The sequence below is a fragment of the Bos indicus x Bos taurus genome, chromosome 6 (genome assembly GCF_003369695.1).
Source record: "Bos indicus x Bos taurus breed Angus x Brahman F1 hybrid chromosome 6, Bos_hybrid_MaternalHap_v2.0, whole genome shotgun sequence".
In the NCBI taxonomy this organism is placed as follows: Eukaryota; Metazoa; Chordata; class Mammalia; order Artiodactyla; family Bovidae; genus Bos; species Bos indicus x Bos taurus.
In genome coordinates, this window is record NC_040081.1 from 91,437,572 (window position 1) to 91,464,068 (window position 26,497).

The 26,497-nt window shown below is 38.0% G+C and overlaps 1 protein-coding gene across 2 annotated transcripts in view; it reads right to left on the bottom strand.

Moving 5' to 3' along the window:
- The window catches only part of CCNI (cyclin I), a 38,777-nt gene continuing 12,280 nt past the window's right edge, over positions 1 to 26,497 (bottom strand). For both annotated transcript variants that reach the window (XM_027544835.1, XM_027544836.1), the window contains 5 exons: positions 13,180 to 13,308; positions 10,335 to 10,409; positions 10,046 to 10,186; positions 9,260 to 9,490; positions 1 to 1,584 (listed from right to left, as the gene is read on the bottom strand). In XM_027544835.1, the coding sequence (XP_027400636.1) occupies positions 1,141 to 1,584; positions 9,260 to 9,490; positions 10,046 to 10,186; positions 10,335 to 10,409; positions 13,180 to 13,308 (1,020 nt within the window). In that variant the 3' untranslated portion in view covers positions 1 to 1,140. The remainder of the gene's footprint in view (positions 1,585 to 9,259; positions 9,491 to 10,045; positions 10,187 to 10,334; positions 10,410 to 13,179; positions 13,309 to 26,497) is intronic.

Here is a 26,497-nt window from a genome sequence, read left to right on the forward strand (position 1 = left end):
AAAAGGTTAAGGACAACATTTATTGCTACCAGTGGCTTTTATCATCAGTACATGGTTCTGACTGCAATACCTTCTTCAGACTGCACAGGGAGCTCAGAATCCAGAAGTCATTAAGAGAAATACAGGTAGGTTGGGGAGGCAGGGGGATTAACTGATCAAGAAATACAAGTAGGCTGGGGAGGCAGGGGGTTAACTGATCAAGAAAAATCCTAATGGCTTAACATAAAACTAGGGTACTGAATTCAGTTAATACATGTTACAGATCCCAATCACAGAGCTGCCCCAACATCTAGAGAGTCTCTCCTGCTGATTATAAATGAGTGAACTGAGCAGTTTAAAAAACCTAACTTTAGCTGTTACGTTTCTTTAGTGAGCACCTCGATATAGTCTTTATCACAAATTTTTATACAAATGTCAAAAATCCTTTCAACAAACCTAAGAGTGTCTTAATCACGTGCCACTTTTAAGCTTCAATTTAAGATAAACAAAAACTGAAAATAATTTTATTTTCAAACTCTAGAAATTGAAAGGAGACAAAAATCAACAATGGTAACAGGGGTCCTTTTTACCACCTGATTCATATGGGGCAATTTTGAAGTACCTTTTCCAGATTAATTTGTATTTGAATCATGGATTAAACATGGCTGTCACACTGAAATAATTTGTTCACTAGATTGCTAAAAATAAACTTTGAGGGTTTCCTCATCAACAGGCCATAGATCAACATGCATAAAATTCATTTAGTATTCAAAGAAGCAAGCAAAAGCAAGAAGAAAATTAAATCAGGATTCTGGGACAAGGTTTGCTAGCTAGGAATTTTGGAATTTAAAAAAAAACACTGAGTTTCTGACACAAGGCAATCTACACGTTACATTTTAGCAGAGAAAAGGGTAGAACTGACAAATACTACAAAGGAATTTTTTACTAAAAATTTTTTTGATCTTTAGACTTTTTTTTTTGGTCTTTAAGTGCTTAAATATTGTTGAATTATAATTAGTCATACAAATCAACTGGGTTTTTTCCTCTGGCTCATTTCAAATCAGCCTGAAAAGATATATACCTTACGTAGCCTATCCTGGTTTTCCATGCTCCCATCCCGAGTCGTCTACCTTAGTTTGCACTTGAAGGTAACTCTTGCAGCTACATGACAGAAACAGGCTGCAGAGGTGGACAAGGAGAAGCCTGTCCCTCTTGCCGTGATAAATCAGTGCCACACACAGAACCCACACTTTCGGAAGCGTTATCTTCGTTATAGAGCCGTTTGATCCCATCGTAGAAGTCGTCCACTTCCATTTCCTCCACTTTGCGTTTGGCAGAGGCATACTTGCACCCACTGGCAGCTGGGAGATGGTGGCAGAAGGCTGCTGGGCCTCTGACTGGCACTTCTGGTCTGCTGTTGTCCTTGGAGAAGTCTGGGCCTGGGACAGAGGAGGGGTGTAATCTGAACACGCCTCTGTCACAGGTCACCAGGGTGTGCTTGAGGGGACGGTAGACATAAACGGAATTTAGAGGCAGGGAAGACTGCAGAGTAGAAAGGTGATGTGCCACAAGCTCCCGACAGTGGATCAGCTGGGAGCTATCCATCTGAGCCAGGCGAGAAAGAAAAATAATCAGTGGAGGTGGCTCTGTCCTTTCTGCTAGCCACTTTTTCTCCTCATGCCCCGTCCCCCAAGGCTTCTCTCCTCACATCTTTTACCTCCAACTCATCTAATTCCTCCAGCCTAACCCATCATTTTTAGAATGTGTGTCCAGATCTGTATTTATAATATAAACCACTTTGGAACTTGAATTCTCTATTTGCAATTATATGCTGGACATCTTCATGAAAGTAGAAATTATTCTTTTTTCACTGATATATATCTAACATCTGCTTTTTGTTCAGGCTATCTCCCCTGTCCAGAAGGCCTTTCACCTCACCCTCTTTGCCTCCTCCAACGTCTTTAGTGAAGACCAAAATACAGATGATTAGATATTAATATATATACTCCCTTATATATATATATATTATAAAGATACATATTATATATGTGTGTATCTATATACACAGACACACACACATACATACACATGCTTTCGGCTCTAACAGCAAACAATCTGTCTGGAATGCAGAAGACCCAGGTTCAAGATCCCCTGGAGAAGGAAATGGCAACCCACTCCAGTATTCTTGCCTGGAGAATCCCATGGACAGAGGAGCCTGGTAGGCTACAGTTCATGGGGTTGCAAAGAGTCAGTCACAATTAAGTGACTAACATTCAATGTACAGATAAACAAAATCCATTAAGAATTTAGAGAAGCAGCCAGAGGCAAGAAAAAATTTAAATAAGGGATGGGGAAGGCTGTCTAAGAATTTTTGAACAACTTTTTTTTTTAAACAGAGTAAATGAAAACCTTTCACAAGTTGTATTTCTGTAGCAAATAGCAGGCTTGACAGCACTAGCAAAAAACATTTTTGCTAAGATTTTTGTTTAATGAGGAAGTTTCACTAACTCCTTATCCTTCAGGATAATTCAACTCCTTCTTATCCTTCAGAATAATTCAGGTATCAGTCCTTTTTGAAGCCACCCCTGACTTCCCTTATCCCTCCCAAACCCCAAATCCCAGGATCATCCGTTTTTGTATCAAGCTGTTATCATACTTACCACACTGTGTTAGAATAATCTATTTAACCATTTACGCTTTTCTACTACAGACTATAAGATCCCAAGAGGTAGCCATTGTATCATATTGATTTTTATTTAAGTTTCTAGCACCAATGACTACATGGAAGGCCTTCAAAATCTTGTGATAGAGTCTAATTAAATTAATTAGTCTCTTTCTGCCTTACTTTCCCTACAATTATAGCCTTAGTCAAAATTCCTATACAACACAAATTTAAATTAATTCCTCTATTTAATTCCTCAGCACCCCAAGTGCCTACCAGAAATAATCTACTTCTTTAGTTCGGAATTAAGAAGGCTCTCCACAATCTGACCCAACCTTCTTTTCCTGTCTTGTGTGAGCTGTGTGCTCAGTCATGTCCAACTCTTTGCAACTCCATGGGCTATAGCCCCCAGGCCTCTGTCCACAGAACTTTTCAGGCAAGAATACTGGAGTGGGTTGCCATTTTCTTTTCCAGGGTATCTTCCTGACTCAGGGATCGAACCTGAGTCTCCTGCATTGGCAGGCATATTCTTTACCACTGTGCCACCTGGGAAGCCTTTCCAGTCTTATTTCCTCTTGCTGCTGCTGCTAAGTCGCTTCAGTCGTGTCCAACTCTGTGTGACCCCATAGACAACAGCCCACCAGGCTCCGCCGTCCCTGGGATTCTCCAGCCAAGAACACTGGAGTGGGTTGCCATTTCCTTCTCCAGTGCATGAAAGTGAAAAGTAAAAGTGAAGTCACTCAGTTGTGTCCCACTCTTTGCGACCCCATGGACTGCAGCCTACCAGGCTCCTCTGTCCATGGGATTTTCCAGGCAAAAGAGTACTGGAGTAGGTTGCCATTGCCTTCTCTGTATTTCCTCCTAACATATCCCAATTTATGGTCTGTATTCCTTTCAAACAAACATGCTCTCTACTCTGCACAAATTTTGCCCTTTCTTACTTTACCCTTTTGAAACTGTATTATGTATTCCTTCCAGGTCTGGCTAACTGCCACCACCTCCAGGAAGTCTATCTTGACTAACTACCAGCGATCACTTTCAGGCTGATGTATTCTATAGGTATCTTTGGACATTTCTCAACCAATTCTTATTCATACCTAAAAAACCCTGTAGCACACAGTATGACTTTGCAACACCACAGAGAAAATAAAGGAAAATAACATGCTCTGCAAGAACATATTTGGTGACAAAACTTTTTATCTCTAAATATACTCCTTGCTGGAACTTCCCCTGCAGTCTAGTGTTAAAACTCCACCTTCCAATGCAGGGGGTGACAGTTCAGTCCCTGGTTGGGGAACTAAGGTCCCACATGCTACAGGGTGGTGTGGCCAAAAATTTTTTAAATAATCATAAAATGCATTAAAATAAACTCATTACCTATTACCCAGGAAAGTATACAAAGATGAGAGGCTAGTGTTAGTCATCATGTACAAATGTAACAGTGTCTGAAATTACCAGAAACTACATATGAAAATGACCATTTTTCATATGTATTTTGTTCACCAATTTTTTTCCCCTAGTTTGAAAGGCTCTAGCTAACACCCTAACAGGCAAGATATTATTAACTAGTATTAGAATTTATTTTCTCTTAAAACAAAAAAAGTTATATGATAACTTTCAAGATTATAACTGTAGGCTAAGGCTTATCATGTCCCAGGGATGTGAAACAAGCTAAGCCATGCTAAAAACAGTGGAATGGGACTTCCCTGGTGGTCCAATGGCTAAAAAGACTGTGCAGGAGGCCTGGGTTTGACCCCTGGTGAAGGAAGTATATCCCACATGCTGCAAATAAGACCTAGTGCAGCCAAATTAAAAAACAAAGACAGTGGAACAAAGCACACAGGAGAGGGATGGGGCTTCAGAGTTCTTTAAGGCACCTGGTACTCCAGGCCAGGACCCCACTTCTTCAAATAGCCTCCAAAAGACAGGTAACAGAGAAAAAGGAATTGGGACATGGAAAGAAGACTACAGTGTAAAAAAAATTATGTCTAAAAAGTAAGTACCCAGTTTATTCTGTTGTTCTTCAACAAATGAATGACACTAATGGCCGAGAAAAGTAAAAATATCACAAATATTCTAATGCCTTAGTCACTGGGCATAGTATCACAGAAGAAGCCTGAAGAAAAACATGTTTTTCAAGTAAAAAGAAGACTGTGTCACTAAAAACTTTCTCTGTGGAAGTAGTAAGTAAATGTGAGGACTGGCAGAAAACAGGGCTAGAAAGACACTGAAGGTTTTACAAACTGCTACCACCTAATGAAGCTTCGCAAGGTGGTGCAGTGGTAAAGAATCTGCCTGCCAATGCAGGAAACACAAGAGGCGGGTGTGATCCCTGGGTCCGGAAGATCCCTTGGAGTAGGAAACGGCAACCAGCTTCAGTACTGCCCTGAAAGTTCCATGGACAGAGGAGCCTGGCAGGCTATATCCAGGGGTCAGAAAGCGTTGAACACAACGGAGCATGCAAGCACACACAGACCATCTAATGATGGTCTACCCAAATTAAATCCTCTGTCCAAAGTAATTCATCAACATAAATTCCTTCTATTGCAACCTGAGTTTGTTCTAAGAAAATAAAATATGGCCCTTGCTAAGATACAGTGGAAGAAACAAAATAAGCATATATACTGGAATTACTGCAACTTTAGACACCAGACAAGTTCTCTAATGAAACTCATAGAATGATTTAAAATGAACATGTTCTAGTTGCAGAGTGTCAAGAGAACATTTATTGTTATTTTTTAGGACGACCATCTCCCTCAAGGGTAACTATTTTCAAGTATCCCTTGCTAGAAAAACAAACAGAACTGTAATTCAGCTTACCAAGGAGGTAAGGCAAATAGCCTTGAACATTTACAGAGCAGACAGCCGAACAGGTTACTGATGGGAAAGGGGGATCGGAATAGCATTATGTAACTGATTCAGATGGACCCAAAGCCCTGAAAACACTAGTGCCATAAGGAGTCAGACTCGAGGCACCTTCAGGAAGGACTAGAAGACCTGGTGGGGAGGGCCTGCTTCTTGAACTCCATACTCTTAACACTACACCACAGAGGTAAACTTATACTTTGACTAGGGACCTTGGTTAGGGACAGGAAGTTAAAGTTAAGTGAAGTTGCTCAGTCGTGTCTGACTCTGCGACCCTGTGGACTGTAGCCCGCCTGGCTCCTCTGTCCATGGGATTCTCCAGGCAAGAATACTGGATTGGGTTGCCATTTCCTTCTCCAGGGGATCTTCCCAACCCAGGGATCAAACCCGGGTCTCCTGCATTGCAGGCAGATGCTTTATCGCTTTAGGGACAGGAAGACCACCAAGCTCATCTGGGGAGATTTAACATCCTGAGATTATCAAGGCAGATGGCATCAATCAGAGGAGAACATGAGTACAGCCACAGAAACAGAACAATGAGAGGAGTAAGAAGAAAGAGGGTTGGCCAGCTCAAAATGATGACCAAAAGGTAGCATAAGAGGTAAGAGGGGTGGTGATGTGGCAGTAGAGTGGGTGAGGAGACTAGAAAAGACAAGAGAAGGCTTGCCTTTCAAACCAGGAAACACTCCCTGTACTTTGTCTGAAGTCCAGAGGGAACACAGGCAGAGCTGCTGACAATGGGGCCCCTCACAGCATGGACGCCTGTGATGGACCAATAGCAGTCCTCTCAAACCACGACACTGGGAAACATGTCAGAAGTAATGTCGGTACCATCTTAGCAATCTGATGCAAGAACTTCCTATACAACAACTAGAAATCCAGGAGGAGTATCTGATATTACTATGGCTTTGTCACAGGTCTAATTACAAAGATACTAGACGTAGTGTTCCTATGTGAACAGAGATGAACTTAGCAAAAATAACTGTCTTAAAGAATAAGGAGCCACTCATATTTGGGCCTGGGGAAGGCAATGGCTACCCACTCCAGTAGTCTTGCCTGGAGAATCCCATGGACAGAGGAGCCTGGCGGGCTACAGTCCATGTGGTTGCAAAGAGTTGGAGACAACTGAGCGACTAAGCACAGATTTGGGCCACTAAGATTTCAGAGAATTGCTAAGACCAAGTCTCAAACTCTCTGAAGTTTTGTGATCTTATGTGTGTTTTTAACTGTCTTCCTCATTATAACTTGACTACTACATGGAGCAGAGACTTTTTTTGGAATCACTGTATCCCCAATACCTTGACCATAGATTTCTCAATAAATGTAACATAACTATATACATATATAAGACAATGGAACAGTGGTTTTCAAACTATGTCCAAACAGCTTATGAAAGAGAAGAGGCCATGTTGAATAGGACTGCATCTGATAGGCTTCTGCCCCAAACACATATTACAAAGTAATACTTTACTATTTAGGATTTGGGAATTGTACGTGTACAAGATTTGGGGGGAGGCGGGTGAGGAAGAGTTCTATTTCTAAAGAAAACACTGAAAACCACTGGACTACAATCTTCAAGATTTTTATGGTATAGATAAAGCACTGGGGTTTTTCTAGTTTTCTTTACTACCAAGTTTTGTGTGTCTCTGAGAAAATCCCAAGTTCTCTGCGCTGCAGCTATAAAATAAAGAGTTTGAATAATCTGATTTTTAAGAAGGTTCCTTCAAATTCCAAGCTTATAATAATACCTGGGGAGAACAGTTTTGGTGAACACTTTCTTTTAGCACCAGAAGACTTACAATAGAGAATAAGCATATTCTCTAATGTTCTTCAGCAAAGAACAAGCCATCAAAGCTGCAGAATATACATGTTATTTACAATATTCTTATTTACGGTTCAAAGCTTGTCCTTTCTCAGTGCTAGTAACTCTTCACATAGCAAATTTTCTCTGCACTAACTTGGAAACAGGCACAGAAACAAAGTCATGGAGGCATTTAGAGCTATGTCCTTCATTCCAATAAAGATGAAAAATGTAGGAGGTTCTCTTAATGTCCCTTCCCCCACTTCCAGAGTCTAATGTAAATGATTAACATTCAATTTCCTTTTCCAACACTCAAGGTAGGCAAAGTAAGTGCTCTGTGTCACACTATTCCCTTAAGTGGTAGTTTTTGATGTTACTTTCTAAAAATTCTCACTAACTAGCAACTATCTCCCAGGGTTTATTTTCATTATAGCATTATTTCAATAGAAAAAAACATTTCTCAATTATTTCAATGTAACAAATGCAAGTAAAAGAAGGTATCTCCTTGTGTATGGAGAAACAGCCTGTATTACACTAATATCATGGGTCCCAGGGAAGGAGAACAAGCTGGGCTATGCTAAAGCAGAATAAAACACAGCTAAGAGGAATAGAGCTCTAGTTGATATATTGCTCTATTATCATCATTCTTTTTATGAAAAGATAGCTCTTCTCTGCTCACAAACTAAAGCATGAAATTCTCAGAGCTGAGAGGCTGCCCTAAAGTATATTTTATATGTCTGCTAACTTTTTTTTGGTCTGTTAGCTTTTACAGCTTGTATCTATCAACTGTTACTGTCTTACAAAATACCAAATTCAAGTATTATTCTCATTTTTATTTTATAGTATTCTTTAATAAGTTTTATCAACTCAAAGATTGCAGCTGTTTGCTGAAGTTGGTTTTTATATTACATAATGTTTTTATGCTCAGAATTTAGCAGTCTCTTCTCTAAATAAAATTTAATAAAACAAATCAGAATAACTATTGCCAAATGAGAATAAACAGGGACATATAAAAGGGAAAGTAGGCTCAAAAGTCTTATTAGGGACTCATTTGGCTAAGGGGTATGGTTTGCAGCAGATCTAAACTCGTAGGTTCCATTTAATGCCATGAACAGAACCAGTAAGGATCCTCTCCAAATAGTTGCTAACAGAGTAACCATTATTAACTTTTCATTTGAATTTCAAATTTTCATTTGAATGAGAATTTTCTCCACTAAATTTTTAGTTTTTATATAGATAGTTGATAAAAATTTAACCAACCTCAAACATTTTATATCAATTTGCAGATAAAGCTACTCACCAACCTTAGGCAACTACTTCAGAAAGTCCTGGAACTTCAGGAATATACTTTCTATTTGCCAAGTACTTCCTTCTCTAGCCAACAATAAATTATCTGCTTGTCTAAAAAGCAACTTCTTGCGGTTTATGTTTTTGCCTTATCTTTTAAAAAAAATAAGTTAACTACAGAAGTACTGTAATGAAGCCTAATAGGTAGTAAGGTTCTTCATACAAAATCAATGGAGACTATATTAGCAAGAATCTTAGTTATCTTTTAAGATTAAGATTTTCAGCAACCTAGAAGGTTAGATGGTTAGACAGCATCACCGACTCAGTGGACATGAATTCTGAGCAAACTCCAGGAGATAGTGAAGGACAGGAAAGCCTAGTGCTGCAATCCATGGGGTTGCAAAGAAGTTGGACATGACTTAGTGACTAAACAACCACCACCACCTAGAGGAGGGATGAAAAGAATCGAGAAAATACTGTCTAGGCTTTAAAAGAGAAAAAAAGACGTCTAACCTATACATTTAAAGTGTGTAATAATACTTCGTCTGCCCTTAAAAATAAGCTGCCATTACAAGATTAAAAATATCTTACTTTTATAACTATCTGCTAACCCTATTTTCCCAGTAAGAGACAAATGAATGCCATTTAATTAGACTGACACCTACCTGTGCTTTCTGAAGCAGTTCAATTGTAAGAGGAAGCCAATCAGGAATGAGTTTCTCCATTTCCAGACTAACCATCGCCAGGGCAAGCATGGATCCTTTGAACTGCAGAAGTTGGCTGCAGGCCATACAGTGAAGTAATTGCTTGGTAAGGAATGCCAAATGTTGAGATGGGCTCAGACTGGGCAAACTAAAAAGTAACTGAGGCCTAGTTGACACTGCAATGGCATGGAACTAAAAAAAAAAAAAAAAAAATTAAAATTAAATCACAAGAACATCATTCTAGTTACTTAAATGTCTAGATAAGCTATGTACAGAAGTTCATGTAATCTCAGGTATTACTCAATTTCTAAGTTTGCAATTTTAGCTTCAGTGATTTGACATATATCTTAATTTCTACTTTTTCCTTGGCTAACTGCAGTAATTTTCCTTTTCCTAAAAATCAGAACAACAAAAAAAAGGACTTCGCTGGTGACTCAGGGGTAAAGTATCTGCCTGCCAATACAGGAGACATGGGTTTGATCTCTGGGAAGATCCCACATGCTGTAAAAGCAACTAAGCCCGTGCAGCAGAACTACTGAGCCTGTGCTCTAGAGTCCAGGAGCCACAACTACTGAGCCCACACGCTCTACAGCCCCTGCTCCCCAAAACTAGAGAAAAGCTGAAGCAACAACAAAGACTCAGTGCAGCTCCCCGTCCCCGCCAAAAGAGTGGGCAATCTACTTTTCAAGTTACTAAAACAGGACTATATACTCAAGTAGGAAATTGAAAGACTTCAGGTGAATTTACAATGTGAAGAAAATCCAATGGTGTGGCTGTGTGAAGATCCCAATTCAACTTATCCAGAATAATTCTCTCCATCCGCAGAATTTCAGAAGAAGAACAGCCACAGAAACTGTCTCTTGCCAACACCTTCAGTACTGGGATTCTCTAGACAAAGCAAAAGGGGAGGAGGCAGGGAGGGCAGGACAGAAAAAAATTAACTCGTTTTTTCAGTTTTTGTTTTGGTAAACAGAAAACAAGCTAATAAACGGATAAAACTTTCAACAAAGAGACATGACTAATCTTGAAAAGTTACCTCGTCTTCCTCAACCGTCTTGGCAGCCAGGAAAAAACAGCTGATTGCAATACAACTCAGGTATTTTGGGTGGGCCTAAAACAAGGAAGAGAGAAAAAACAACTTCAGTGATTTGTCAAAAAGTTAAAAAGAGTTTATTTTTGGAAACTAGATATGCAGACGAGGCAAGTATGCACACAACCCTGTGGAATTCAAATTAATCTGGCTTTCATTCACTGCTTTCTAGGATCAGAGATAACTTATAACCCCAGCCATATTACACACTCTACGGAAATACTAAGATCATTCTCTTCCAAGTTCAACCAATGCTAGTTAGCCAAAGCTAATTTCTATCCATCAGAGGTGAGCTTGATTTTAGAAGACATTTTTTTACTTATAAAATTCCCCCAATTAAAAATATATTTGTGTATTTTTAAAGCTGGTTTTATTTTATCTGTCATATCAGTTAAGATTAACATACAAGATGTTAGGGGAATTAAGAAAGGAATATAAAATGAAGGCTATTATATTGCATACTTTACAAAGTGACATGCTAGCAAATTTTCTAATTAAACGTTCACCCAAAAAATTATATATTCAAATCCATGATAAGAATGAAAGGCTCCTAAATATATACAGAATCAATCACGGTGGGGAAAATCTTTCTTAGATTTGACACCCTTAGGAGGGCTCGAGTTTGCCTGTTTTCCGTATCTATAATAACTTTCTACCCAACTGGTAGAGTAAGAGTTTGCCAATTCAGTTTTAAATAATCAGGACAGGGATTTCCCTGGAGGTCCGGTGATTAGGATTTGGTGCCTTCACTGCCGTGTCCTGGGTTCAATCCCTGGTTGGGTTACTAAGATCCCACAGCTATATGCTGTGGCCAAATGAATAATCATGATAGTTTAGCCTTGATTAATTATTTAATAAATAGGCCAGTCAATAACCAATGCCTCAATGGAAGTAGCATACAGTCTAGGAATCTTCCATCCCTCTTCCTGTATAAGAAATAAAGGGTTGGTGCTCAGTCATGTCTAACTCTTTGCACCCCATGGACTGTAGTCCACCAGGATCCTCTGTCCATGGAATTCTCCAGGGAAGAATACTGGAGTGGGTTGCCATTCCCTTCTCTATGGCATCTTCCCGACCTGGGATCGAACCCAGGTCTCCTGCATTGCAAGCAGATTCTTCACCATTTGAACCACCAAGGAAGCCCATATGAGAAATAAAAGCCAGTTCAATTCTATCAATATTTTAAAGTAATCATTAATATTAATCAGAATATTATGTTTAGAAAACATTGCCATAAATATTATATCTTGCTTTACAGATGAGAAAACAGTCTCAGAGGTTAACAGAGATACCACAAGTGATCCAGAAAGTGAAGTCAGATCTTGTGGCTCTGACAGTTTTTCAGGTTCTCTTATTTCTCCCTGTGTAACAACGTATCAACTCCATATCCTTGAGGAAATCAGAGTTCATTACAGACAGTCCAACAGTTAGCAACTCTGGGTAGGCAATGAAATCCCCAAAACAAGGGCACCAAGAGTAAACTTAGTACTGTAAAGAACCCCAACAGCAAATATGTGGGGTTTTTTTTGTTTAAACAGACAGTAATTTTCAATCCTGGATGTACATCAGAATCATCTATGTAGTTTCTTTATTTAAATAAAAATGTTCAGATTTCACCTACTAGAGATTCAGATTTAGTAGGTCTGGGATAAGGTTCAAGGTCTGTACTTTTAAAGTTCATAGCACCTTTTTCTGCACAGCTAGACTTGAGGCTCCATTCTTGTTGCAATCCTTTTATGGTCTGCTTTAAGCACCTTTAAACTATGAATACATTTTAAATTAATTGTTTCAATATAGATTAGCCATCTCTAAGTAAGCATCTGATGCTAGTAACATCAGGCCCCATGGTATCTTTCTCTGTGAAAGGGAGCTTAGCTACAGCAGGGGAACAGGGAGAGGGGAGGAGGACTTGATGCTGAAATAACTGTTGGCATCCCAGTTAACCCAGACTTCAGGCAATTAGGATCATCATAATTTAAGTCTCTCAAAAGTAGAAGTCTGAAACATAAAAAGGTAACTGAGTGGCCATCCAAATTCTTCCATTCCATAATTCTTTGGCTTCTATTTGTTATACCAAATAACAAAAAATACAGTACCCTCAGCACTGAACTCATAGTTCCTGCAACATATATATATTCCTAGGGATACAAACGATAACTGAATTGCTTTTTTGTTTCATGTCTTGCTATTGAATAAATGTTGACTTTCTGCTTTAGATCTGCTAAGGGCCTCCATGACTGATTTCACATCATATAACCAATGATATACCAATAGGGATAACATAAAACTTATTTGTAATACTGCCACTGAACAAAAAAACACCAAAGTTATGTAAAACAGTTCAGTTTTCATCTTGTTATACTCCAAATGTATGCTGCTAGAAAGTACTTATATGCTGTTCAGAAAACTACAAAAAAGAGATTCAATAAATAAGTAGTGACAGAAAAATATGCAATAGGCTTATTGTACTTTTCTAGTCTGATTCACTATTCACAACTAGTATTCAACGTGTTAAAAAGATGACTAAACTTTCTACTAATGCTATAAAAGAAAGACATAAATTTCATTGGTTAAGTATAAGCTATGAATACTTACAGAATATAATCGGAAACATTTCTGAAGACTTAAAGCAATAATAGAAGACATCATGTCTTCTTACAGATATATATCTTATCTTTAAGAAGGTTTTCCATTCCTTTCCACCTTGTAGAATATTCTACTAATTGCCCCTGGTGCGGCATATAAACCATTAAAACAGAAGTTGTATGTAAGTATATTCTAGAATATTTACCTTTACAGTAGCTAAGAACCTGTCCAAAAGACTGCTAGCCAGAGCAAATGTTTCTGGGTAAAGGTTGAATTGGTACTTGAGTTTGGCCAGCCACTGAATCACTTCATCTCTCTGCGATGGAGAAACATTCTATAAGGAAACAATTAAAAAATAAAAGAGAATAAGTTTCAAGTTATCATCAAGATATATTTGCAATTCTCACTTATAAAAGGTTAGCAAATGCTATGGAATATGTGTTTACATGTTAGAAAATGTTTCTAAGTTTATTCAAAATCTAACAAACTTGAGATAAAGGAAGATAAAACCTTATGTATTAGTTGCTGTGCTGTGCTTAGTCGCTCAGTCATGTCTGACTCTTTGTGACCCCGTGGACTGTAGCCAGCCAGGCTCCTCTGTCCATGGGATTCTCCAAGCAAGAATACTGGAGTGGGTTGCCATGCCCTCCTCCAGGGGATCTTCCCAACCCAGGTCTCCTGCATTGCAGGTGGATTCTGAGCCACCAGCGAAGCTACGTAGATGCTAGATACTTCTCCAGCAGAACAACCTACATATCTCCAGACATTTCCAAATGTCGCCTGGTGAGCACAACTGGCCCCAGTTAAGAACCCTATGCTGATATAACACAGTAATCAATATCTCAATCAGCTAAAAAAGGGTATCAACTTTCGGGTGATACAGCTCACTTTAAATTACTTTACAAATATATACCCTTCTGCTACTTTGGTAAATAAATAACTGAGTCATTCACACAGTTTTTAAAGTAAATGAAGCATTGCTCTTTTTTAATGTGAAATCAGAGAATTAAAAATGTCCCAAGTACTTCTTTTCTCAATCTATCATTTAAGTCATTCCAGTATAACTATAGAAAATATAAAACTCGTGTAACTTGGCTATGGAGTACAAAGTTGACTTAGTTACTATCAGAGTCATAACAAAGCAAATATCTTTATTTTATCTTCAGCTTTTCAAAAGCAAACAACATGTAAACGATGGGAATAGTGAAATGGTTCCTCACAAAATGAAGAAAATGTTTGTAAATCATATATCTAATTAGGTACTTATATCTAGAATATGCAAAGACTCCTGAGAGTTTAACAGAGACAGAACCCAAATTTTAAAATGAGCAAAGGGTCTAAATAGATATTTCTCCAAAGAAAATACACAAGTCGCCAATGAGCACTTGAAAAGATGCTCAACATTATTACATATCAGGGAAATGCAAATCAAAATCAAAAGGCAGTATCTCCTCTCACCCACAAAAATGACTACAATAAAAAAAATTAGTAACAACAAATTCTGGCAAGGATACGGAGAAATTAGAATCCTCATTCATTCACCTACTAAGAATGAAAGATGGTACGGTTACTTCAGAAAACAATCTAGCAGCTCCTCAGAAGTTTAAACACAGAATTATCATATGACCCAGGAATTCCACTCCTAGGCATATACAAAAAAGATTTTAAAACAAGTATTCAAACAAGTATTTGTACACTAATGTTCACAAGTATTTGTACACTAACGTTTACAACAGTAACTATTCATAATAGTTAAGAGGCAGAAACAACCCAAATGCCCATCAACTGATAAATGGATATAAATAAAGTGTGATATATCCATACTATGAAATTTATTCATCAACAAAAAAGAATGAAGTGCTGGGATTTTCCTGGTAGTCCAGTGGCTAAAACGTTGAGCTCCCAGTGCAAGAGCCCAGGTTCAATTCCTGGTTAGGGAACTAGATGCCACATGCTGCAACTAAGATCTCACATGCTACAACTAAGACCTGGAGCAGTCAAATTAAATAAATAAATATATTTTTTTAAAAAACAGAATGAAGTACAGTCATGCCATAACATGGAAGACCCTTGAAAACAATATGTTAAGTGAAAGAAGACAGTCACAACAGACCATGTATTATATGATCATGTTTATATGTAATGTCCAGAGTACACAAGCCTATAGAGATGAGCAAAATAAAGGACAGAAATGGTATGGACCTAACAGAAGCAGAAGATATTAAGAAGAGGTGGCAAGAATACACAGAAGAACTGTACAAAAAAGATCTTCACGACCCAGATAATGATGATGGTGTGATCACTGACCTAGGGCCAGACATCCTGGAAGGTGAAGTCAAGTGGGCCTTAGGAACCATCACTATGAACAAAGCTAGTGGAGGTGATGGAATTCCAGCTGAGCCATTTCAAATCTGAAAAGATGATGCTGTGAAAGTGCTGCACTCGATATGCCAGCAAATTTGAAAACTCAGCAGTGGCCACAGGACTGGAAAAGGTCAGTTTTCACTCCAATCCCAAAGGCAATGCCAAAGAATGTTCAAACTACTGCACAATTGCACTCATTTCACATGCTATCAAAGTAATGCTCAAAATTCTCCAAGCCAGGCTTCAACAGTATGTGAACTGAGAAGTTCCAGATGTTCAAGCTGGATTTAAAAATGGCAGAGGAATCAGAGATCAAATTGCTAACATCCACTGGATCATAGAAAAAGCAAGAGAATTCCAGAATACCTAACTTTTGCTTCATTGAATATGCCAAAGTCTTTGACTGTGTGGATCACAACAAACTGTGGAAAATTCTTAAAGAGATAGGAATACCAGACCACCTTATACCCCTCCTGAGAAACATGTATGCAGGTCAAGAAGCAGCACTTAGAACCGGATATGGAACAACGGTTCCAAATTGGGAAAGGAGAACGTCAAGGCTACCGTCACCCTGTTTATTTAACTTATATGCAGAGTACATCATGCGAAATGCCAGGCTGGATAAAGCACAAGCTGGAATCCAAACTGCCAGGAGAAATATCAATAACCTCAGATATGCAGAAGACACCACCCTAATGGCAGAAAGCAAAGAGGAAATGAAGAGCCTCTTGATGAAAGTGAAAGAGGAGAGTGAAAAAGTTGGCTTAAAACTCAACATTCAACAAACTAAGATTATGGTACCCGGATTCATCACTTCATGGCAAATAGATGGGGAAACAATGAAAACAATGACAGACTATTTTCTTGGGCTGCAAAATCACTGCAGATGGTGACTGCAGCCATGAAATTAAAAGACGCTTGCTCCTTGGAAGAAAAGCTATGACTAACTTAGATAGCATCTTCAAAAGCAGAGACATTATTTTGCCAACAAAGGTCCATATAGTCAAAGCTAAGGTTTTTCCAATGGTCATATATGAATATAAGAGTAGGACCATAAAGAAGGCTGATCACCTAAGAATTGATTGTTTTGAACTGCAGTGTACTAGTTACAGCATTTAATAGAAATCAATATCCAGTATTCTCTTATTTATTAAATAAAATTTTCACGATGTCATCACACCACAAATCTATATAATCAAATTAAGGTTTTAAAGTTTAGGTAACATTGTTACAAACTATAGTAATTTTGGAATTAAGTTTTCTCAATTCCTGAGAATAAGAAAATTTAGTAAGAATAAGAGAATTTCTTTCTAAGGCAGCAAACAGACATTAAACTATCTTAAATGGGCCATGATAACAGATTGATAGTCCATTAAAAACAAAACTAAACTCAACAGGAATAAATGAAAGATACCAGGGACAAAAGATGAATATACATTTAAAGATGAAAGGATACTGAAGGGGAAATGAATCTGAATTTATCATTAGAGATTACTATACAAACACTATTATCATTTTAATCTTCCTACATATTATTTTTAAGTTTTGGATTCAGGCTTAATTTTCAAAAGGTACATACTTTAAAGCAATATTTATTTACTCTTCAGTTTTATAGGAACCATAAAAACAAAACAAACCTAGTAATACTTAATTTACTACTAATAAATAGAACAGATATACGTAAGTACTGCTGCTGCTGCTAAGCTGCGTCCGTCGTGTCCGACTCTGTGCGACCCCACAGACGGCAGCCACCAGGCTCCGCCGTCCCTGGGATCCTCCAGGCAAAAACACTGGAGTGGGTAAGTATTGCTGTCAGGTAAACACACAAAAGTACAGAAATGGCTCCGTGATTAGTGGAAAAGACCATTTTCAATAAGTGAAGGTTCCAGACAAGTAAAGGTTTAACCTAAGCACTGCAGGATTCACCATCATAACCATTTTGGATGGAAATCTCTTTAAAAATATATTATTCATCTCATTCCTCAGAAAGCACAGAGACCACAGCTTAAACCTTTTTCCTGATCACTCAGAGTCAACTTTATGAAATTAATTCCTCTATCACAGAGAGATGCATTAAGAGTTATTAAAGTATGAAAGGCTGTACATCTTGACAGTGGATCTCCTCAAATAGGCACTTCAGCTAGAATTCCTTCTCTCCTTCCTCTTGGTTTTCTTTAGCGTTGCAAGACAGTGCCAGGTGCTCCTTGTAACCTCTGATAGTGCACTGGCCAGTTTCCTTTATTCCAACTCCTCTGTCAATTTTCAGCTTTGACCCCAAAAGTAAAGTATTTCTTTGTGGCCAAACCAACTAATCACACATACATAATTTTTATATTTAGCTCTAAACTCAGTTATCACTGGCATTTATGATGGTTAGCTGCCATATATATTTGCCTCCTGGTCAATTCCTTTTGTTATATAAAAACTGACTCTAGAATACTACACAAGAAATACTGACAAGAAAATGAGACAAAGATGGTTTACAACCTTTTATATTAATATCTCACCACCAAAGTGGTGTTAAGACTATGAACAATAATTTGAAAACATCTGATACTCAAGACATTTAACTCAGTTCATAATAATGAACATTAAGTGTGGATCATACAACAGGCCATGGGAATACAATGAAGAATGACAATCTCCCTGTTTGAACTTTAAAGCAAAGCCTCATGATGAGGCAAACAATCAGAAATCATTAATAAAATACGGTAACGTGAGAACAGAGGTATGCACAGGGTGAGGGGGACACTGGAAGGGCGCCTGGCCCAGTGTGGGTGCAGGACAAAAGGCTCTAAGAGAAGACAGCAACTACCTTGTGTCTTCAGAGTGAGGGCAGGCGGTGATCACTCACAAGGCAAGGAAAAGAACTAAGTATTTTAAACCTGTGAACTTTACTCTGAAGGACAGGACTGATGTCAACCTGGAGTCAACTAATGTCAACAGGACTAATGTCAACACAATAACCTAGTGTTAAGCTCCTCAGATTTGCAAATAAAAATCAAGGTGGATGGAAAAGACCGCTAGAATGGATACTCTAACAACTAGTGATACAATTCAATGAATCGAAAAGAAACATAAAGCTGCTCATGGGACTGAAGTTGTGGGCTTGAAATGCTTGGGGTATACCGGGTAACAGGAAAATAACGTCCTAAAGAGACTACTTTCCAACTTGACAGAGGAACCTGGAGTTAGGTTATTAAAGCCAGGATATTAAAGCCAGCAGTTGGATCCTCACTCTCACAGAAGGAGTCTGAAAAAGTCAGCAAAATACTGTCTGGATCTATGGCTTCTCTAGAGGTGGGAGAAGTAGACACAGCCCTACAGCTAGTCCCTCGGTACTGGTTTTAAAATATTCCATTTTCCACAGAGCCGTGAGGTGTTACTTTTAGGAGCTGGACCAGGAGCCCCACAGGTCCCTGGGAACCAACTGAAGCAGCCACAAAACTTTTAGATGGAGATAATTAAACATTCAAGAGAAATTAAATTTCTACAAAGGGGAGCTTTTATTTAAAAATGCAAAAAAAACCCAGCAATGTTAATTAAGCCATCCGAACAATTCAATGAAAATGAAATAAATTAATACAAGGAGAGGCAGATGGTGATACAATCTGATGAAAGTGGGTAGGCTTTTAGGGAAGTGAAAGAATAGTGATCTAGAAGAGCAATAAGGAGCAAAAACAGCATTATTTCAATACCTTCAGGTCAGATATAGGGGGGAAAAATCCCTAAATAACAGATTACATTACATAATGTGACTATCTGTGTTTGACATTATGTTTACAGATAGTCACATAATGTGACTATCAGTGTTTGACATCGTGTTATTTAACACGTGTAAGAAGTCTCACAGGAGGAGGACATAATGTGCTGTAAGGAGAGGTAGAACACACGAGAACATAGCTAAATAGAGATTTACATATTACAACTAAGTGATTTAACTTGTGTGAAACACAGAGAATGCAAACAGCAGTTAAACGTTAGTTTTGTCCTTTCCTTCCTCTACAAATACCCAGTGGTTTGTGATGCCAGAAGAAACAAATTTACAAAATGTTACTTATAAATAGTTCTTTCAAACCAATTATAATGCAAATAATTATGAAAGAAAACATGACACTCCTTGGACTTTAACATACTTTGTATTAAAAAATCTGAGAATGGAGCCAAGAAAGCATTCTTGCATGGCTAGTATTATCATTACTAGCCAAAACTAACAGAAACCAAAAAACTCCCACAAAAGATCAGTTTGCAAAGACTCACTCATATTTCCTAATCAAGAGATCTGTTTTCTCTTATATGGATTGCTCAAATAGGGTTAAGAGAATTCAGTATAGTTGTTGAACAACTAATCCCAAAGAGAATTTATAATGGTTTGATTCAACATGGTAAAACACAGAGCTTTCTGCTATTCTGATTATTAAAACACAAATTCTGTCTAGCTTTAAACTCTAAAAGGTTCACCATTACCTAAAAGATGATGTATAATCCCCCAGGCAGGGCATGCAAATCCCTCTCTGACCTACCTCTCCAGCCTCACTCACCTTCCATCCCTTTCTGCCTTAAAATGCGCAAGAGCAGTACTTCTATCTAGGGTTTCTTCCTTACTCCTGTAATGCTCCCTCTGGTTGAAACACACTTCTTGCTCTTTTACTTGCTTTTTTATTTATCCTTTAAGAGCTTTTTCAACCATCACTTCCTACCAGACACTTTTCCTGATTACTCAAATTGGGCTAAGTACTTTCCTGTGCTCCCACATCATCTCCTGTCACGACTGTTCAATACCTTTTAAAAAAATCACCTTACTGCTTTTGGCTATGACTGAGTAGGGAGCAGCAAACCTACACTCTAGTTGAGAACAGCTAAAAAGCCACTAACACTGACAGAAAGGCATCAGAACTGCTAGGACAGCCAGGCCTTGAGGAGCCGAGATTCCAGAGAGGAGGCAACAATTAGAGATGAGTCAACACTCTGCATAGCTTCTCCTTTCAGGCATCTGCCCATCTTGTGAGTATGACAAGAGCTGTAAAGTATGAGCAAAGAAACCAACAGAGTTTTGGGGAGTCTTACAAGGCAAGAGTCAAAATTTGGTGACTTGAAGAGCCAAGAACCTAGCGGGAAGAGGGAGGGTCAGAAATCTGAATGTGACACTCAGCTGATTTTCCTCTTAATTAATCTTCTGAATGAAATTCTGAAGTTGGGAAGGACAAGACTCTAAGTGGCTAAGCAGAAAGTCTCTGAAAAGTAAGAATGAGCTCAGGGAAGAATGTAGCACCCTTCCAGGAATAAGGGCACTAGTAAACACTCCAAGCTCTCCACTGGAATCCTTGGCTACTCTCTAGAAGTTGGGGACAACCAGAAATAGATGAAGCCATACTCAACAGCAACCCAGCCTCCCATCAGCACAGTCCTTCAATGGATTCAAGCTTCTTCTTCAGTTTGCCCAGCACTGGGAAGATTGAACCCTCCTGCAGAAAAAAAAAACATCTAGAGCCTCTACAATTTCTCATGATGTTCAGCAACCAATCAAAAATAACCAGGCATGACAAGACAAAGAACCAAGTAATCAAAAACAAGGGAGAAAAAAAGGGGGACAACAAAGATCTTGGTCTTTGCATTATCAGAAAAGGACTTGATACACAGAGAGGAAGGAAGACAGATGAGAAGATGAAAATGTTCACTAAAGAAATGAAATCTATAAAAAATCCAAAAGGGAAATTTTAGAACTGAGACATGTAACAACTCAAATTAAGAACCTAATATGAAATCTAACAACAAACTCAGTAAGAGTAGACAGCGATGCTTTATAGCGCTAAATGAATTAAAAAAGAAAACATTTCTCTTGAGATAAAGCATCTATATCTCAAGATAAAGAACAGAAAACTATACAAAAAAAGTAAAAATAATGGAAAAAGAGCAAAACTTAAAAAAAAAAAAAAGAATGTACAATAGGGAAAAATCAACAGAACTGAAAGACTGACAGACCTCTAAAAAGAGTGATCAAGAAAAACCACATGCCAACTAAGGAATAAAAAAGGGAATGTTAAAGAGAGAATACTCTGAATAACTTTATACAAATAATTTGAAACTTTAGATGAAATGAATTCCTTAAAAAACACAATTCACCAAAACTGAGACAACATTTAAATGAAGACCCGATTAGCCTCATACTTACCAAAGATATTAATTAGTAAATGTTTTACCCACAAATAAATCTCTAGGCCCCAGGGGCTTTGAAGTGAAACCATCCAACATTTAAGAAAGAAATAGTATCAATTTAAACAAATGGAGAGCACTGGGGGGAAAAAAGCAGGAATAATTCCCAACTCATTTTACAAAGCCAGCATAACTTTATCATGAAAATCTAATAAAGGCATTACAAACCAATCTTACCCATGACCTTAGATGGAAGACTCCTAGCCAAAATGTTAATAAAATCCAATGATGTATAAAAATTCAACACTTATTCATAAAAAAAACTCCAAGCAAACTAAGGCAGAGAAAGGAATTTCTTAGTCTGATAAAGATTAAAAAATATATAGCAACTAGTAGAGTTAATGGTAAAACATTGAAAGCTTTCTCCTCAAATGGAGACTTCAGCAGTATTCTGGAAACCCTAGCTAATTCTGACAAACAGGAAAAAAAGAAAGTTGTAAGGACTGGAAAGAACGAAATAAAACCACGATTATTCACATTTGACATGACAGAGTATACTAGACAGAAAATCCTAGAGACTCTGCAAACTACTAAGTTAGTTAATTTAGTACGGTCTATATAAAAATCCACCAGCATACAGAAGCAAGCACATAAAAAATTTAAAATGATACCATTTGTAATAGCCTCAACAAGTCTCAAATACCCAGGAATAAACCTAAACTATCAAACATTATTAAAAGAAACTGAAGACCATCTTTAAAGAAAAATGGAGAAATACTCTATGTTCATGGATTAGAAGACTCATAAACATGTTCATTCTTCCCCAAATCAATCTACAGATTCAGTAAAACCAAAACCCCACAATTTTTTTGTTTTTTGAAAACTGGCAAGTGTATTAAAAGTATTGATACATACAGAAGAGCAAAGGGCTTTAAACAGCCAAGACAACTGTTAAGGAAAAAAAAAAAAAGTATATGCCACCAAAGACATTATTATGCTACAATAACTGAGGCAGTGTGGTATTTAAGAGAAGTGAAGAGATCAATGAAGAGAGGCAAGAAACTGACCCACAAATGTATTTACTCATATACAGCAGTCACGTCATTAATAACAAAAATACATTATGGAGCAGTGGCACAAACTGTATTTCTAATCAATAGTACTGGTTTTCCAAATGGAGAAAAATTATTTTTGACTCCTACTTCACATCATATCACAAAGGGAAAAAAAAATTTACTACTTTGGGTGAGGCAAACATTTCTTTAAAAGGACTAAGCAAAAAGGAAAAAATTTCTGATATTTGGTCATTAAAAATTAAGATCTTCTATTTATCAAAAGTCAACATATACAGAGCTGAAGATATGTATAATACACAGAGCCTGCAAAACAAAAAACTTCTAACAATTTAAAAAGGAAATCAACAGAACCCAGGTGAAAGATGTGAACACACATTTCACCAAAAAAGATAGTCAATGGCCAATTAGCACATGAAAAGCTGAATTTCATTAGCTACCCAGGAAATGCAAAATAAAACCCAATGTGACACTATTAACACACGAGAGAATAATTAAAATGAAAAAGACAGACAATATCAAGGTTCACAAGGATGCAGGGCAACCTGGGACTTTCATACTCTGCTGTAAGAGTAAAAAGAAAAAATTGGGGTGTAAAAGTGGTATAACGACTGGGGTAAGTAATACAATTGGTGGTATCTGCTAAACCTGAGAATACACATATTCTAGGTTCTAGCATTTCCACTTCTAAGAACATACTCAACAGCAATGTACAAGTATGTTCACCAAAAGACATACACAAAAAGACTCTAATGACCATCAATAGAAGAATGGATAAATGAATCCCTATGATGAGATGTTACAACAAAAAAAATAAAATAAATAATAATGCTGAGCAAAGCAGCCCAGGACATATTTTATTATTCCATATATAAATATAATTCAAAACAAAGAAAGACTAATCTCTGATATATATAGGCTAATGTTTCTTTGTGGGGAAAAGATAGATGATGGTAAATATAAGACATAAGAAGAGCTTCTGAAGGTGCTGGTAATGTGGTTAGTGTCATTTTGTGAAAATTTATGAGTTGTACACTCTATGATCTATATATACTTTAAGAAAACTGTTTACTTAAGGAAAAGAAAAAAACCAACCTAGGGGCAAAACAGATGTATTTATTTACCAAATCTACAGATGGTTCAAAAATGACAAAGTTAATATATTAGAGCCAGACATCCTGCAATGTGAAGTCAAGTGGGCCTTAGGAAGCATCACTACGAACAAAGCTAGTGGAGGTGATGGAATTCCAGTTGAGCTATTTCAAATCCTAAAAAATGATGCTGTGAAAGTGCTGCACTCAATATGCCAGCAAATTTGGAAAACTCAGCAGTGGCCACAGGACTAGAAAAGGTCAGTTTTCATTCCAATCCCTAAGAAAGGCAATGCTAAAGAATGCTCAAGCTACTGCACAATTGCACTCATCTCACACGCTAGCAAAGTAATGCTCAAAATTCTCCAAGCCAGGATATAACAATACGTGAACCATAAACTTCCAGATATTCAAGCTGGTTTTAGATAAAGGCAGAGGAACCAGAGATCAAATTGCCAATATCTGCTGGATCATCGAAAAAGCAAGAGTTCCAGAAAAACATCTATTTCTGCTTTATTGACTATGCCAAAGCCTTTGACTGTTATTGTGGATCACAATAAACTGTGGAAAATTCTGAAAGAGATGGGAATACCAGACCACCTGACCTGCCTCTTGAGAAACCTATATGTAGGTAAGGGAGCAACAGTTAGAACTGGACATGGAACAACAGACTGGCTCCAAATAGGAAAAGGGGTATGTCAGGGCTGTTTATTGTCACCGTGCTTATTTAACTTATATGCAGAGTACATCATGAGAAACGCTGGGCTGGAGGAAGCACAAACTGGAATCAAGACTGCGGGAGAAATATCAATAACCTCAGATATGCAGATGATACCACCCTTATGGCAGAAAATGAAGAAGAACTAAAGAGCCTCTTGATGAAAGTGAAAGAGAAGAGTGAAAAAGTTGGCTTAAAGCTCAACATTCAGAAACAAAGATCATGGCATCTGGTCCTATCACTTCATGGCAAATAGATGGAGAAACAGTGGAAATAGTGGCAGACTTTATTTTTTTGGGCTCCAAAATCACTGCAGATGGTGATTGCAGCCATGAAATTAAAAGACGCTTACTCCTTGGAAAAAAAATTATGACCAACCTAGACAGCATATTCAAAAGCAGAGACATGACTTTGCCAACAAAAGTCCATCTAGTCAAGGCTATGGGTTTTTCAGTAGTCATGTATGGATGTGAGAGTTGGACTATAAAGAAAGCTGAGCACCGAAGAATTGATGCTTTTGAAGTGTGGTGTTGGAGAAGACTCTTCAGAGTCCTTTGGACTGCAAGGAGATCCAACCAGTCCATCGTAAAGGAAATCAGTCCTGAATGTGCATTGGAAGGACTGATGTTGAAGCTGAAACTCCAATACTTTGGCCACCCGATGGGAAGAGCTGACTCATTTGAAAAGACTGATGCTGGGAAAGATTGAGGGCAGGAGGAGAAGGGGATGACAGAGGATGAGATGGTTGGATGGCATCACCAACTCAATAGTTATGAGTTTGAGTAAACTCGAGTTGGTGATGGACAGGGAGGCTTGGCGTACTGCAGTTCATGGGGTCGCAAAGAGTCGGACACGACTGAGCGATTGAACTGAACTGAATATATTAGATGATGATGTTGTTTAGTCACTAAGTCGTGTCCGACTCTTTGTGACCCCTAGGACTGTAGCCCACCAGGCTCCTCTGTCCATGAGATTTCCCAGGCAAGAATACTGGAGTGGGTTGCCATTTCCTTCTCCAGGGATCCACACTGCAGGTGGATTCTTTACTGCTGAGCCACCAGAGAAGCTCCAATATATTAGGTAATAATTTTAAAGCTAGAAAAATAGGCCAGCATCAATTTATCAACAGATAAACGTCAACAATTTAAAATTTTAAGAATAAATATGAAACAGTGCATCTAAGTCAAAAACTTAAAAAGTACATCCAGGATAAGGGAAATTCTACTTAAAAGCAGAGAAACAAAACAGAAAAGGTTTTAAAAACAAGTTCAGTATAATAAGCCAACAACAAGACATTACTGCCAAAACAATTTCTTTTTTTTAATTTAGGGCTATACTAATGAAATTATCAAGCCAAGATAATGTGAGGTAATAGTTTCATTCCACTGCTTATTAATGAGCACAACTTGAATATCAATGATTTAAGAAACATGGTAAAAAGAGTGTATGCAGAGAGGAAGAAAGTAGATGGTAAAAAGGGGAAACCTTGTCAAGTGAAAAATGGTTCAAGAACAAAGGATATATAATTGGAAGAGAGGACTTTTCAAGCTTAAAAGGATTATAAGTAGACAAAAGAGAACAAACTTATCCTGTACTGCTTCAGTGTACAGAATTAGAACCAACAGATAGCCAACTGAAAGAAGCAGTTTTCAGATTCAATTCAGGAAAAAATCGCCAATAACTGGTAGAGCTTTTCTACGGTGGAATAGACAAAGTAGAGGATCATTTATCAGAGATGTCAAAAAAATTTTTTTATTATGTGATTAGACCGAATCAGTATTTCCCAGACCTAACACATATTAACAAAGTGAAGTTAAAGCTGCTCAGTCATGTCCGACTCTTTGCAACCCCACGGGCTACACAGTCCATGGAATTCTCCAGGCCAGAATACTGGAGTGGACAGCCTTTCCCTTCTCCAGGGGATCTTCCCAACCTAGGGATTGAATCCAGCCTCCCACATTGCAGGCGGATTCTTTACCAGCTGAGCCACAAGGGAAGCCCAAGAATACTGGAGTGGGTAGCCTATCCCTTCTCCAGTGGATCTTCCCTACCCAGGAATCAAACTGGGGTCTCCTGGCAGGCGGATTGTTTACCAACTGAGCTATAACAAAACTATGATGTTTT